Source organism: Lichenostomus cassidix, chromosome Z (genome assembly GCF_008360975.1).
Source record: "Lichenostomus cassidix isolate B80296 chromosome Z, HeHo_3.0, whole genome shotgun sequence".
Lineage (NCBI taxonomy): Eukaryota > Metazoa > Chordata > Aves > Passeriformes > Meliphagidae > Lichenostomus > Lichenostomus cassidix.
In genome coordinates this window covers 54,516,599-54,530,830 of record NC_139511.1, presented here as the reverse complement: position 1 = coordinate 54,530,830, position 14,232 = coordinate 54,516,599, and the positions used below count along the sequence as shown (strand labels likewise).

General features: G+C 35.7%; 1 protein-coding gene across 1 annotated transcript in view; it reads left to right on the top strand.

Annotated features, from left to right (window-relative positions):
* The window catches only part of CWC27 (CWC27 spliceosome associated cyclophilin), a 97,967-nt gene that overhangs the window by 73,927 nt on the left and 9,808 nt on the right, over positions 1-14,232 (top strand). Inside the window, exons 12-13 of the mRNA XM_085042376.1 lie at positions 3,752-3,861; positions 6,612-6,715. Of these exons, the coding sequence (XP_084898502.1) occupies positions 3,752-3,861; positions 6,612-6,715 (214 nt within the window). The remainder of the gene's footprint in view (positions 1-3,751; positions 3,862-6,611; positions 6,716-14,232) is intronic.

Sequence of the window (14,232 nt, the reverse complement as noted above, 5' to 3'; positions counted from 1 at the left end):
CTCATTTCATTTCAATGCCCTTGGATCAAGTTTTGTCTTTGTTATACTTCTGCAGTTTTGTAGTTAAAAACTGACATAATTTGGACTGGTCCTTATTTAAGTGTGAGTAAAATAAGGTCTTCTCTATTTTTTTTTAAATCAATCTGATCCTTTCTGGTTTAAAGACTTCAGAATTTCATTCCTCAGTTTCAGACTGTCATTGTAAACCATGTCGCAAACCCAAAGTTTTAAGTTAGATTACACCATCATGTTGGCATGTATTGGCCATAATTTCAGGATAGAAGAATCTGTCTGAAAGAAAAGAAATTGCTTAAATGATAAACTGTTTGACACAGTGAGTTTAAGACTTTCTTGGTAGTAACTCAAGCTAGCTGAGGTAAATAGCAATGTACTTATAAATTCCCTTGAAAGTAGGATGAAATGTATTTTCAATAAGGAAGGTTATCTTGGGGGTTTTTTTCTTCTTTTTTCCCCTCACCTTCTTTACTGACAGAATATATACAACAACTTGTTCAAACTAAAGAAGAAATTCTTAACTTCATACTATTTACATTTCATGGTGAGATCCTCCTAGGGAGCAAGGGTGCAAGATCCCTGTAACTTAAATTATTTTCTGTATCTTACAATACCTAAATTGAATTTGTTATTTCACTTCTGTGTATCTGTCATTGTTGAGCAGCTAGCAGAGTAATGAAGGTACCAGTTTTCAGTGGCAAGAAGGAATGACCTTTATTGTTTTGATTTTATCACATATATAGAGTTCTCAAAAGTCACTCAGATTGGTCAGTCAGAAGCTTTTTCCTAGGCCTGATTGGCCAGGCCTGCACTGTCTAAGTTCTGGGACACTGTTCCAATAACATCCAAAATTTTATCTTTATTTATAAAACACAAGAAGAATTCTCGTGGGAAAAACCTGTGCTAGCCACATGTATCCGTGTCATTTTTCATTAATTTTTGCCCAAATAAATCCTCTTAGATGAAGGAGATTAATACCAAAGTGATAGTCCTTATACTTTTGCTGAACCAGCAAGCTGGACCTAAATTTGTCAGGCTTTATATGAAGGTCAAGTCCATCATACAGTGCTGTTGTTCCTCTTATTTGCAATTTGATGGCAAAAGACTTGCCAGGAATCTGGGTTGTGGACTGGGAGATATGAAGTAGTAGGCAGCAACCTACTTTTACATTTTAAAAGGTTTTTTCTCACCGAATCTCTCTTTTTTACATTTTTTCTTGCTTGCTGATTACCAGTCAGACACAAAACAACTTTATCAAATATTTCCTGCTTATCAAAAGCTGAATATACAATTTCTTTGGAATGTACCCTGTGGTTTTGAAATTATTGGAGTTTTCAAGTTTTAAAATGTGCCAGTAACCCATTGACTTAGGGGCTCCTAAAAAAAATCCTTCCTGTTGTGTTGCTTGCTTTAAATGTTGAGTGATAGGTCGTAAGACTTCATGAAGAAGTACAAGCATGTCTTTAAGTCATTTTAATGAAAGATGCAAAAATATGATGCATACAAGTGCACAGCTCTTTTGGTTGACTCACTCTGAAGTTAGCTCAAGTGGATCTGATTATCTTTTGTCTGACTTATGAAAAGGCTTTCCTACGAGGCAGAGAGCATGAAGTTGAGGTTTAGAAAACGTCTGACAGGCAAAGACCCAAGAAACAATAATCTCAAAAGAAAGCTTTAACTGAAATTTAAATTACTTGCATTAACAGTAAGTGGCACTCAGATGAGTGTGATAAAAATACACAAACACACAACTGCAGAGGAATTTTTCTCATTTTGTCTGAGAATTGTGTTTGAGCTGCACTGCATTAAACTAAATTTTAGTCAAAAGACTTATATAACTAAGAATCACATCTTTAAATTCAGCATAGGTGTATCAAAGGGTAGATTGCAGGTTTAAATGTTTGTGGCCAGTTTCAGACTGGCATTTTCATACATATTCAAGAAAACTCCTCTCAGTTCTTTTGCTTGTCACAGATATTCAATTATATTGATCATGGGGTAAATGTGATTCCCTTCAAAGCACTTATTTAGGTAAATTTCACCTGAAAGGTTGCTTTTTTTTACAAGGCAGCAGGTGGTTTTGTACATTAAGTTATATACCTAGGGGCTAAATGTTAGTAAAGGAAGACATTATGTTGTTTGCAGATAGTCAACAGTTTGATTTGATGTATGCATTTGTGTTAAAAAAATGTATTTTATCACAAGGGTTGCTTTTGAATTAAGGATGGGATTTTTCGTCAAAGAGATTGATGTAATAGGGGGAAATACTGAGCTTTTTTGTTATGGGTAGTAGTTTTATCCTGTGCTTCTGTTCTCCTCAGTTTGTCTGATACTGTGCTGCATGAGATTTTATGGCAGATTTGATTTCATTCATGCAGCTGTTTAATCATCACTAAGTGTGTGTATGTGTATACATTTATCTATTTTTTTCCTTCTAAAAGATAGATTTTTTTTCTTTAACTTGCTCGTATCTATAATACTCTGTTCATCATTATATTCAACATATCAACTGGAAAACAGAAAAAGAACCCACTCTGAATGATATCATGTATTTTTGATTATTTTCCCTGCTACTTTTTAAATACAATATAGAAAGGGTTTAAATATTGTATAAATGCAATGTAGAAATTAACATAAAAAGGAAATAAGATATTTTGTTTGTAGAAATATGTAAACAAATACTTTATACATAGGTATATCATTACAAATTTATTTCCTTTTATTAGAAGTGCTATGTTTATAAACTTCATAGAAAACTTCAGTTGAGAGAGAAATTTAGTTTGGAATGAGAAACTTTTTCTGTATAGCTGTCAGCAGTCATCTAAAAAAAGCTGATAACAACAAATTCATTTAGATTTACAGTTCATCAGGGTGTATATTCTGAAATCTGTTGAAACAGTTTTCTCAAAAAATGTTTTCAGTTCATCATTTGCAATGGACATCCAGAAGGTTTACTCTTCTGTTAGTTACCAGGAATAATGATTGTGTAAATATGTGTAAGTAAATTTCAAGTATAGTAAATCAGTATGTGCAATGTCTTAATGCTCTTCAAGAGGAAGAAAGTGTGGAACTGTGGTGTGGATCAATTTTCCAATTCAGTTTTTGTCCTGTTAAATTATTTGTCATGGCAATGAATATTCTGCAGTGAAAACACTCATAAAAAAAGACAAAGAGTAGCTCTTGACTGATCCACGTACCATTTTGTTACTAAAAGTCTTTTCATGATTGACAAGATGGACTCTGTTTAAAGTTTAAATGTTACTGTTTTTTTCCCTATTGCAAGATCAAGGATTTGGTTTGTGGCTACTTCAGCCTTCAAAAGAGGAAAACTCTGAATTTTTCAATAGGCTGTATTTATCTATTTTGTAAAAAATAGTCACAGAATATTAATACATAATACCCATAACAGCTCAACTGCTACAGGAAAGGTCTTTGGAAAGAAGGTCAACTTGTTAAAAGAATTTCAACAGTCTTCATCAGAGGTTTTATTTCTCTTATCCTGCTTTCCCTGGCTCCATAGTAATATATAATTGAAACAAAAATCTTTTGACTCCTTGTCTGCCCAGTACAGTGTTGTGTTTTTCATTTCAGCAAGTAGCAAATCATTCTACTGCTGAGAAAGCAGTACAACTGAAATGTTTTATGGGAGTGTTTTGCTTGGTATTTTATCTCCAAAAAGACACTAAATCATGAACCCAAATTAAACTTGTTTAACCAAATATGTTTCCTTATTCAGAGGAGGAACCTGCTCCAAACAGTGTTGTTGAAGAATACCTTCAGGAGAAGAGAAAATATGAAGACAAGCGAAAGCAGCAGCCAAAGAAAGGAGTTTCTCGTGAAGATCAGGTAATAGTTTGATAGCCTGGACAGCAAAAATCCAGAAGAAAATTCTGGATGTGTTTATCTCTTCATTTGTGTGAGAACAAAGTTTTAAAATCTGTTGTTTCATTAAAAGAAACTTACTATTTGTAGAAATAAATATTTTAATTACCCAGGTAGACAGGTAAGTGAATTTTCAATGTGTTCCCACTTTAGTTACTAAAATCTTCTGAAAGGAAATGCTAGTCATGAAGAGGTGTCCTTGATTACATTTGTGAGAGTTTGCATTTCTTCACCTTATGCTTTCCTTGCCATAAGATAACACTGGGACAGAAGTTTACATACTTGGCATTTATTCTAGCTGGGGATTTTAATATTTTGAATTATGATTCAAAAAGATAAAATTCATCAGTACTTCTTGGTGTCATGAAATGAAAGAAATAGTTTATAAGTACTGTAAAAAGGCAAGCTTTTAAAAATATATTGAAAATTATTTTTCAAAATTAGTCAGGTTTTCTGTAGACTTTAGTAGGCAAATATGAGCAAAGTAAGGTTTACTTTACAAAAGTATTTGTTTTTTCTAAAATAGGGAAGTCTGAAATGGTGAAATATGTGAAACTGCCTATGAAGTGGAAATACCATCAACCTAAATCTGTGCCGTACATCAAACACATTGGTTTGGAAGTGCATGGCAGTTCAGCTACGAAAATGTTCCTGTTCACATGTTGAATCTAGAAGAGATTGGAAACTTGAGGCTTAGTAACTTCAAAGCAGCATTTGGCAAACCTTTATATATGCAGCAAGCTGATTTAGCTCTAAACTAAGAAGTTTATGGAAACTTAGTACATTCAAAATCCCATTATCTTTGAATCAAAGAGTACTAAAGCTCTGTTGGCAGTGTGGATCAAGGGACTTAAAACCACGTCTAATGAATTTATATCAGCCCTGTCCTGGATATCACAGGAAAACAAGATGAGATGATAGGGAGATATATTCTAGTAGATCTTACTTTTTATTTATGTAAACCTGCTGGCAACCATTCAACAATAATTAATCAAGTTGTTTGTAATCCATTTCACTTGTGGAGAGCCTCTTCTAGTCTCGCACCCCTTGTAACTGATCCTACAGCACAATACCATTCTCCATCTTCAGTGCAATAATTAAGAAAGGGGTAGAAAAAGTACCTCACCCTAAAATACTAGGTAATGGAAGTCCTAGCCCTTTTATTCTACTAGGGTCTAATTACAAAGTTATTTGAAGCATAGTTAGCATCTGGTGACTCACGGCAAAAATGCCTACTAAGATATTTCAAAATTATTTCTGTCATCAGGTCTATTCACAGGAATGCTGGCATGAGAGAAAATTAGACAAGACACAAGGAATGTGGCTTTTGTTGGTCACAATTTCATATGAAAAGGGTCAGTTTGTTTCCTTCTGATGGCATAGGCAAAGATTTGCTGTCTCAGGTGTTGCAAGTACAGTGTTTGCTTGCAGTAGTATGGAAAGTTATAGAACTAGAATGATTTACAGGCCCAAATATCTTCAAAACTTTTCTCTCTCATCTTGTATAGAAGACTAGGTAGAAAATAAAGTAAATGCAAAAAAAGTCCTCCAAAATCTGCCCTTGGCAGCGTTAAAATATGTTTTTGAAAGAATTCAAAAGCCAGGAAACTCCTCAAGATTGCTCCCAGAAGGAAATTTGATTCCAGTGAACACTTCTGGTATTTCCTATTTCTGTTTTCTATTCTTGTTTGGTTTTTATTCTTTTAAATTTGAAAAACTTGACCAAACAAAACTACACAGCCATAGAGAGGTGTTTTACAACATAGGTTGCCAACCTGCCACCTACAAATCAAATGTAGCCTGCCACATAAATTCAGTAAGGCACTTATTCCCTGATGCTTTCGTTTTCAGGAATATCTCAAATGTCAAAAAAAAAAAAAAAAAGCTGTGAGTTGTGCAAATTATTCATATGCTCTGGCCTTTTCTTTTAAGAGCCCCCCTCTCCCATCACAAAGCTCTGGTATACAATTCTTGTATAATCAAACTTCCAATTCAGATGATCAGAAACAAGAACTGTGGTATGATCTTCAGGTGTCATCTGAGATTTGGTGACTTCATTGTACCTGAAACACTGAGCAATGTCAGTTTGAGAATAAAATAGCTAATTTAAATCAGCATGAGCTTTCTGTATACAGCATAAGAACCTGTATCTGCAGAATTAGTTATGGTGGTTCATTTTAATTGAGGCAAAAGCTTTGAATTTTTTCAATATCCACACATAATTAAAAATATCATCAACATTAAGTATATAAATAAAAATTAAACTGGGTCTTCAAAGCTTGAATGGTTTGTAATTTAAACAGTGGATTATATTAAAAGAGGACAGTAGCAGGTCCAAACAGTAAAATTCATTGTCAGCAGTGGTATTTAATTAGCTGTTTTATTCTGTAAGCAGCCACAAGTTTTTGTTCCTTAAATATGCATTTTTATTTCACTCGATGGTGAAAGAAGTGCTTTTTCACACCTGAAGAGCACTTGCTGTCGATGCCTCAGCATTGTCTGCCCACTCACTCCGTGGGTGCTCTCCATGCAGTCCTGCTCTCACACCCACCACCACCTCTCATTCTCACTTGCCTCTCTAAAGTGTTTCTTCCAAATTCATATGAAAGATCACTCTTATTGTAACATTTCTCCAAATATGTATATGCCTGTTGTATATGCCTGCTGATGTGTAGAAATATATAACTTCTCTTAAACCACATGTTTAATTTCAGACACTGGCATTGTTGGACCGATTTAAATCAAAGTTAACGCAGGCGATTGAAGAAACTCCTGAAAATGAACTTTCCGAACCTGATGTAGATAATGACGAAGGATGGTGAGTTATTTTTGTTTGGATTTCTGTGTTAACGAAAGGAAATCCTAATGAACTAACATAGTCTCACTGTTACACATAAATCTGAGTAGCAGAAAACACCAAATGTGAGGGTAGCTGTTGCATTAGGACTCAGCTAAAATGTAGTGGTTTAGCACTTTGAAAAATAAGGCATGAGAGTAGAAGACTTCTAGCTTTCTGTAGTTTTAAGTCCTTCTACAAGTCCGTGTGGGGTGTGGTAAGTGTATTTAAATGATGGATGAGATGAAGATAGACTGACTCGTATCAAGTGTTAGGGTGACCCCAAGGAAGTGGAGTATTACTGAAATTGATAAAGCACTGCAGAAGTTCTTGCCTTAATACCTCCCAGTCAAGGAAGCACTGTGTGTCCTGTTTTCTCATGTTCATTTTTCATGCAAACTACCCACCTTAGGTAAGCAAGGGGATAAAACTCAGTATAATTTGAAGTGTGAACTTGAACTCCTAGGCTGCATGCTGTCAGATACTCATAAAAATATGCATAATGCAAAAATACATAAAATACCTGGAAAAAAGAAATCCTAGCAAAAAAGTTTCATAAGGATAGGTCATCTCTGTTTCTAAGACAAGCATTACACCTGGTCTGACAAAATAGGCTGTCTCTGCCTACAGTTTTTTCCTTAGTTGTATGCGTAAGCCATCACAGCTACAGCAAAACTACCAGTGAAATAGGAACTTTAACAAAGTTCTTGGCAAGTGTCTTAAGACAACCAGTATTTCTGTATCCCAGATGACTTAAAATTATTTTGTTGCTTCTTCAAACCGTGTTTTCTTCCTTCATTATGTCTTTTCCTACCTCAGGCTCTTTGAGGATGAGAGGTAACATACAATATGAATTTTGAAATCCTTGGATTTCACTTATGTTTTGAGATCCTTCTGAGCTACCAAAGTGCCTCTAAGTTCTCCAAGAATTTTAGAGCACTTATTTCAGTTGGAAGGGACCTACAGTGATTGTCCAGTCCAACTGCCTGACCAGTGCAGGGCTGGTCAAAAGCTACAGCATGTTAAGGGCATTGCCCAAATACATCTTGAGCACTGACAGGCTGGGGGCATTGATCTCCTTGCTAAGAAGTTTGTTCCAGGGTTTGACCACACTCTTGGTAAAGAAATACTTCTAAATATTTGGTCTAAACCTCCCATGTCCAGTATAAGTTTCCCTTACCTGGCCTTTTTATTATCTTGAAGGACTGATCTTCATGTCAAATATTTTCTTGTCACAGTAATACAACCAGTCTTTTAAATACTTTTATAGAGTTTAAACATATCCTTCCTGTTTATTTCTGAGTAACTACTGGTATCTAATTGTCAGTAATACTATCCACTGTAATTCATATTGAAGGAAGAAATCTTGCAATTTCAGCTTATGAAATTGTGCTTTCGTTCAGAAAATAACCTAACATTCAGAATTACACTAAAACAGATACTTAGAATTATGTGAAACTACATAATAGACTAATGATTAATATCATATTAATTTTGCAGCTCAGTAAGTGTGCATATTAACTTTACAGACAGATGAGTCAGTCTGTTTTCAAATAATTTGCTTTGAAGCCAAGTAAACTGTAAAATGTATGTTACACAAATTGGCTATAAACACAACATTAACAAAGCAATGAAATCTTCTGAAAGCTATTAATGATAGTTTGACACTTGGAAAGGTAAAGTGCATAGTTTGGATTAAGAGTTTACATCTTCAGTACCTTTGTTGTATACCAATATTTGAGATAACTGTAGTGATTTTACATTTTAAAAGTCTTTATTAATTTGAATCTACTTCTCAAAAGACAGTCATTTTACTTTATTTGATTTTTATGAAATTTAATTAGTGTATGGTGTATGGATGTATGATACACACAAACTATGTGGCTCCTTCTGGCCATTTTGTAGGTCATAGTTGCTGTTTTTATGGGAAATGAAAGTCTGCCAGTGTGCTTTGCTCTACTGTCAGGGTGTGTTATCAGAGGTAAAATGATTGCCTCTAAGACACTTTTATGTGTCCATGAGTGGCCACACATTGAGGTATAATTTTCATTCTCTGTCAAGATAGAAACCATTACCAATTTGTTATGATTTCTTTTATTTGGCAAACTTCTCTCTGCATATTTGGCTGAGCTGCTGTATTGGCATGGTGCATAGCAGACGTTTGGGCACTTTTCAGCAGCATTCTACTTTTTATGCAATAAAAAAAAAAAGAAGAAATATGACTCTATTGTAAACAGTGTGTATGGTGTTTGATAATTATTACCAGATTTTACTGTCTAAGAATGCATCTGAGAAAATGTTGTGAAGAGTGCTGAAGAGAAATGCATAATACTAAGTTTTAATGTGGAATATCAGAATCTTTGCTGAGACATTTTTTTGCAACCTCTACTGCTGTGTGAGCATGATTATCTACATTTTCCTGCAACAATCAAAATCCAATTTCCCTTACAGAATTCCAAAAGATCATAATAAACATGGTATCTGCTGAAAGAAGGGGTCTAACAATAAAAGTGTCTGACAATAAGTGAGTGGACACAAATGTACAGCATCTGGGTACCTTAGAAAGACATTCTTGATCTGAGTTCTTCTCCAGGCATTATTTTCTGTGTGGCTTCATTTTGGGAACTAGTGCTTGTGTTTTCTTAATGATTTGTTAGATGTCTTCAGAACTGTTTGATCACTAGCTCTTCTTTATTTGCCTACAATCGCAAAAAGAAAGAATCAGATGCATTACTTGATCCTTCTCTTTCATAAAGGTTGTATTAGTGCTCCAGGGGTAGGTAGAGATTATTTGGCAGAACTTAGTTACTCATTCTTGGCTTAAAATCTTAACCAAGAAGACTATTCCCCAAAGTACAGGTGAGGTCAATCTCAGTGGCTTTGAGGTGTCATCTGCTCGGAGACTATTATGAAAACCAAGTATGTCACAACAGAAGACCCAACTGGCATAGTTCATCTACTTGATACTTGCCACTTGGATTACTGGATAGGCCTGAAATTCAAAGAAAACTCTGCACTGTCTCCACTTATACAGGACACTCCTGCTACTCATCTTGTTAGGAGTTAGACTGCTGTACGCATATAGTTGCATGAGTGTGATACCCATTCAGGCAGTAGTGACACTTCAGGGTTTTGATGATAATATCAAATAGTAGTCAAACTGTAGTCAAACCCAGATTTCAGTCTAGAAGGTGTTACAGCAACTGCAGATTATGAAACCAATGTTGCAGATCCTGTGAACATGACAAAATATTTTTCATAGAGAGAATCCAGCAATGGCATAAAAAAATTCTGATGCAATCAAATACATTCAAAAATTGATTTTTTTCAGTTAATCTGTGCAAAATATTCTTCTTCAAATAGGACAAGAGTGATACTTAGTACTCCGAAACACCCCTCCATCAAGTAATTCTGAGAGTTCCAAGTGCTTCTTTCAAAACGTGAAATCTGAGACTAAATACAGCCAGCAGTCAGCTAAGTCTTTGTCCATGTTGAGTGGAAGGATTACTTTATTTGTTAATGGCTTTTTCATGCCTGGTTTCCAATCCTTTCTAAGCCACAAATCCTTTCCTATTGAATGGTTGCCTAACTTAATTCTGTCCTGTACCCATGCTGTTGATCACTCTTATTGGAACTTAGCCATCACACTTTTTTAATTGTATCCTATTTTTCATACTCTTACTTCTGTTTGCCAAAATCACATGAATTCTAAATACTCCAATAAACATTCAAACCTTCATCTTATGCATATGTTCTGTAATTATATTCTTCTCCAGTACAGTTATAAGTGGAAGTGGCCTAACCAACCCTTACCACATTAAGCTTTTCACTTTGACATTAAACTAGGGCCATCTACTCCTAAAAACAGGGCTCTCCAGTTGAATGTTTAGCAACCTCTAATGCTTGTGAAATATAAGACATATATCTACACTCTTCCACTTATGGAATACTGGTCTTTGCAGAAGGAACAGATTCTCTGATATAAAAATCCATGTCATGTCCTTAACCAAAATTCTGGACTGTCACACATTCTTCTCTCTCTGATCTTTTAAAACAAGTGGAGACTTCCTGAGACTTCAAGATTTATTGACATCCTGAAGTATATATAGTGCCATAACAGCTTTTAAATTGGTGGAATTTTCAGTAGTAAAGAAGCCACCACATTCCTTTTTGAAAACTCACCTGGTTGCCATGTCAATTTAACATATATCTATATAGGATATCCATTATTTATGCCGACTTAATTGTCATTATCAAGTAACTGAATACTCACAATTATCAAATACCATACATTGCACACAAAACCAGTCACATTAACAGTACCTTATAAGACATGGAAGACACATAGGTTAGGAAGTCATTATGGGGGTTTTTTTTGATGGATTTAAAAGACATTCCCATTCATTCAGTTCTTGGGGCTGATGCTCTTTGGTATCTTTATCAATGACAGAGACAGTGGGACCAAATGCACCCTCAGTACAGATGCCATCCAGGGGAACCAGGACAAACTTGAGAAGCAGGTTTATGTGAACCTCATGAAGTTAAACAAGGCCGAGGGTAATGTGCTGCACCTGGTGTGGAGCAGTCTCAGACAAGTGCACAGACTGGAGAAGTCATTGAGAGCAGCCCTGCCAAGAAGGGTGCTGGTGGGTAAGAGGCTGGACATGACCCAGCCATGAGCACTCACAGCCCAGAAAGCCAGACGTATTCTGGGCTGCATCCAAAGCTGCGTGGGCAGCAGGGCCAAGAGGGGATTCTGCCCCTCTGCTCTGCTCTGCTCTGCATTGCTCTGGTGAGACCCCACCTGCAGTGCTGCATCAGCTCTGGGGTCCCTGCACAGGAAAGATGTGGACTTTTTTGAGCTGGTCCAGAGAAGGAACACAAAAATGATCAGAGGACTGGAATACTTCTCCTGTGAAAAAAGGCTGAGAAAGCTGGGGTTGTTCAGACTAGGTAAGAGAAGGCTCTGCAGAGACCTTATTGTGGCAATTATTTCAGTAATTAAAGGGTGATTAAAAGAGGAAAAGTGACTTTTTACTTGGGCAGATAGGGACAGGATGAGGGTGATGATTTTGAATTAAAAGGGGGGAGATTTAGATTAGTTGCTAGGAAGAAATTCTTTACTCAGAGGGTAGAGGCACTAGAACAGGTTGCTCAGAGGGGTAGCTGATGACCCATGGCAGTGAGGTTGGACTGGATGGCCTTTAAAGGTCCCTTCCAACACGCAGCATTCTATGATTCTGTAATATGGACATTGGGTAATACTCTGTTCCTCCTTGAAAACAATTTCCATAGTGGTAATCTGAGTTCTGATGAACAGGGCTTTTTACGTTGTTACTTCTTCAGTTTGGACTTCATGGAAGATGCCAGATTCATCCTGCTGGACCTTCAATATTCAGTGTAGAAACTGAATTATTAACATGTGAAAGTTGTTCCTTACCAGATGAACATGATTATGTGAAGTGCTTTAAAACTGTTGCCACCAGGGAACCAGCCAAAATCTGTGTCATCTTCAGTAGAAGGATTTGGTCTGTTATTAATCCTATCAGTTCACAAGTCAGGGCTGCAAGTAGACTCCCAGCTGATCTTAGAGTTTGTGTTACAGTGAAGCCCAGTAATTTTTCCTTCATTCTGTGCCTGGCTAGAAGTTTAAGATTTCTTCTTCAGGATTCAGATCTCATCACTGGCCTCTATCTGCTCTTAGTAATGCACTCTGCAGCCTTTTAGAATTTGACTGAGACTGCCAGCATGCTACATAGTTCATTTAATTAATTGCAGTGTTTCCTGGGTGGAATGTAAGGTGTTACATGTGAAATACAAAGCTTCTTAATCTTCATAAGAGATCAACTTTTTCCTTCCCCATGGAGTGCTGTCACAGCTGTAACTAAGCAACAAACGTAAATAAGTCACTTAAGTATTTTTGGAAGTATGTCTAGACCCTGAAACTTAGTCTTTTTATTTGAAATAACATAAATCCATTCAGCTTTCAGATATACTATGGGACAAGAAAGAATGAGTAAAATGGGAATTTGGAAGGAGGTGGTAGTTTTTCATGTGGTTTTTCAGTCTAAAATTCTTCTGGTTACTTACCTTTGTTGAGTCTAAACTATTCTAAATGTTGGTTAGTTTGAGGTATAGGAAAAATAGGCATTTTTTTAAAATTTAAGTGAACAAGTCAATCCCTGAAGATACCTTTCAATTTACACAAAAAGTTGTTGTGAAAATTGTGTGAGAGTAAAGGTCTTCTATCTTAAACAAAAAGGTATTTCAAGTCTTGTTTAATGGATTGTTTCACATCCGTGTTGTGTAAATTCTAATGTTGTCAAAACTATTGTCCTCCAAGTTATTTGTAAGGAACCTCATGTGAAAAAGTGAGGATTAAAACCAATTCAAGTGAATTTAATGACACTGCTTACTTTAATGCACTGTTTAAAATCTTATACCTCTTAGAAAGCTTGTAAAAATATCTTCTTCTTGGTCACAAAATATTTTGATTTGCACAGTGATGCTTTACATAGATCAGATCACCTGATTATAGCAGAAATTGAAGGGAATGGATGTGTTTTTATTAATTTTTTGGTTCTGTGGACGAAAACCTCACAGAAGTTCAGTGCTAGCCATTAAAATGCATCCTGGTTTATATATGTCAGATACTGTCATCTGTTCCCAATTCTGAAATTTGGAAAACTTTCACTGAGACCACTTATATGTTGTCGCAACATTGGGTGCTAATGCTAAGCTCTTTTTTGCCAGGACATTAATTGCAATTTGAGTGTACAATTTTTTACCCAGTTTGTAGAGATAGTTTTATTTTACTCAGAAAAAACAAAAAATAAATCTGTATATTCATTCTCCATCCAGCATCAATAGTTATGCCCTCTGTCTTCTTTAATAATACGAATTATGCTTTTGTTAATAATACGAAGAAAACTGCTTTCAGAATATTTATGATTGGTTTCATGAGAAAAATGGCACAGTTAGGAGTGGAAATACACAATATTTAACTTCCTTTGTATTCTCACAGTAAAAGGCTTTGTCACAGAGAGAGATTTAGGTCTAAAAACAGTATCAAGGCATCACTTTTCAGTATCTCTTGTAAATATAGGCTAGAATTGGTTTGGGCTTGGGTCTTTTTTAATTGAAATAGCAATTTCAGAATCAGGTAGATGTTGAAGTTAATTGGTTATATTTCTTTTATAAACCTTGCTTTATATACATTTTCTAAAATGTATTTTTTTCTTTACTACAATACCTCAGATTTAGGGTTATGAAATACGACTTCCTCAAGATTAGCACCAGTCTTTGCAGCTTCAGTTGCAGAAGCTTAACTGTGACAAACACAGTAAACCCCTGAAAACTAAGCTGCAGTCTTTTTCACATGCTGATGTTAGCTTGCGGGATGACAGAAAAAGTGCTGCTGTAATTTATGCCAGTGAGGCACAAAGATGGATTAAAGCCATGTTTGCTCCCCTCCTCCCATCCAGACTTGAGCCAGCGTT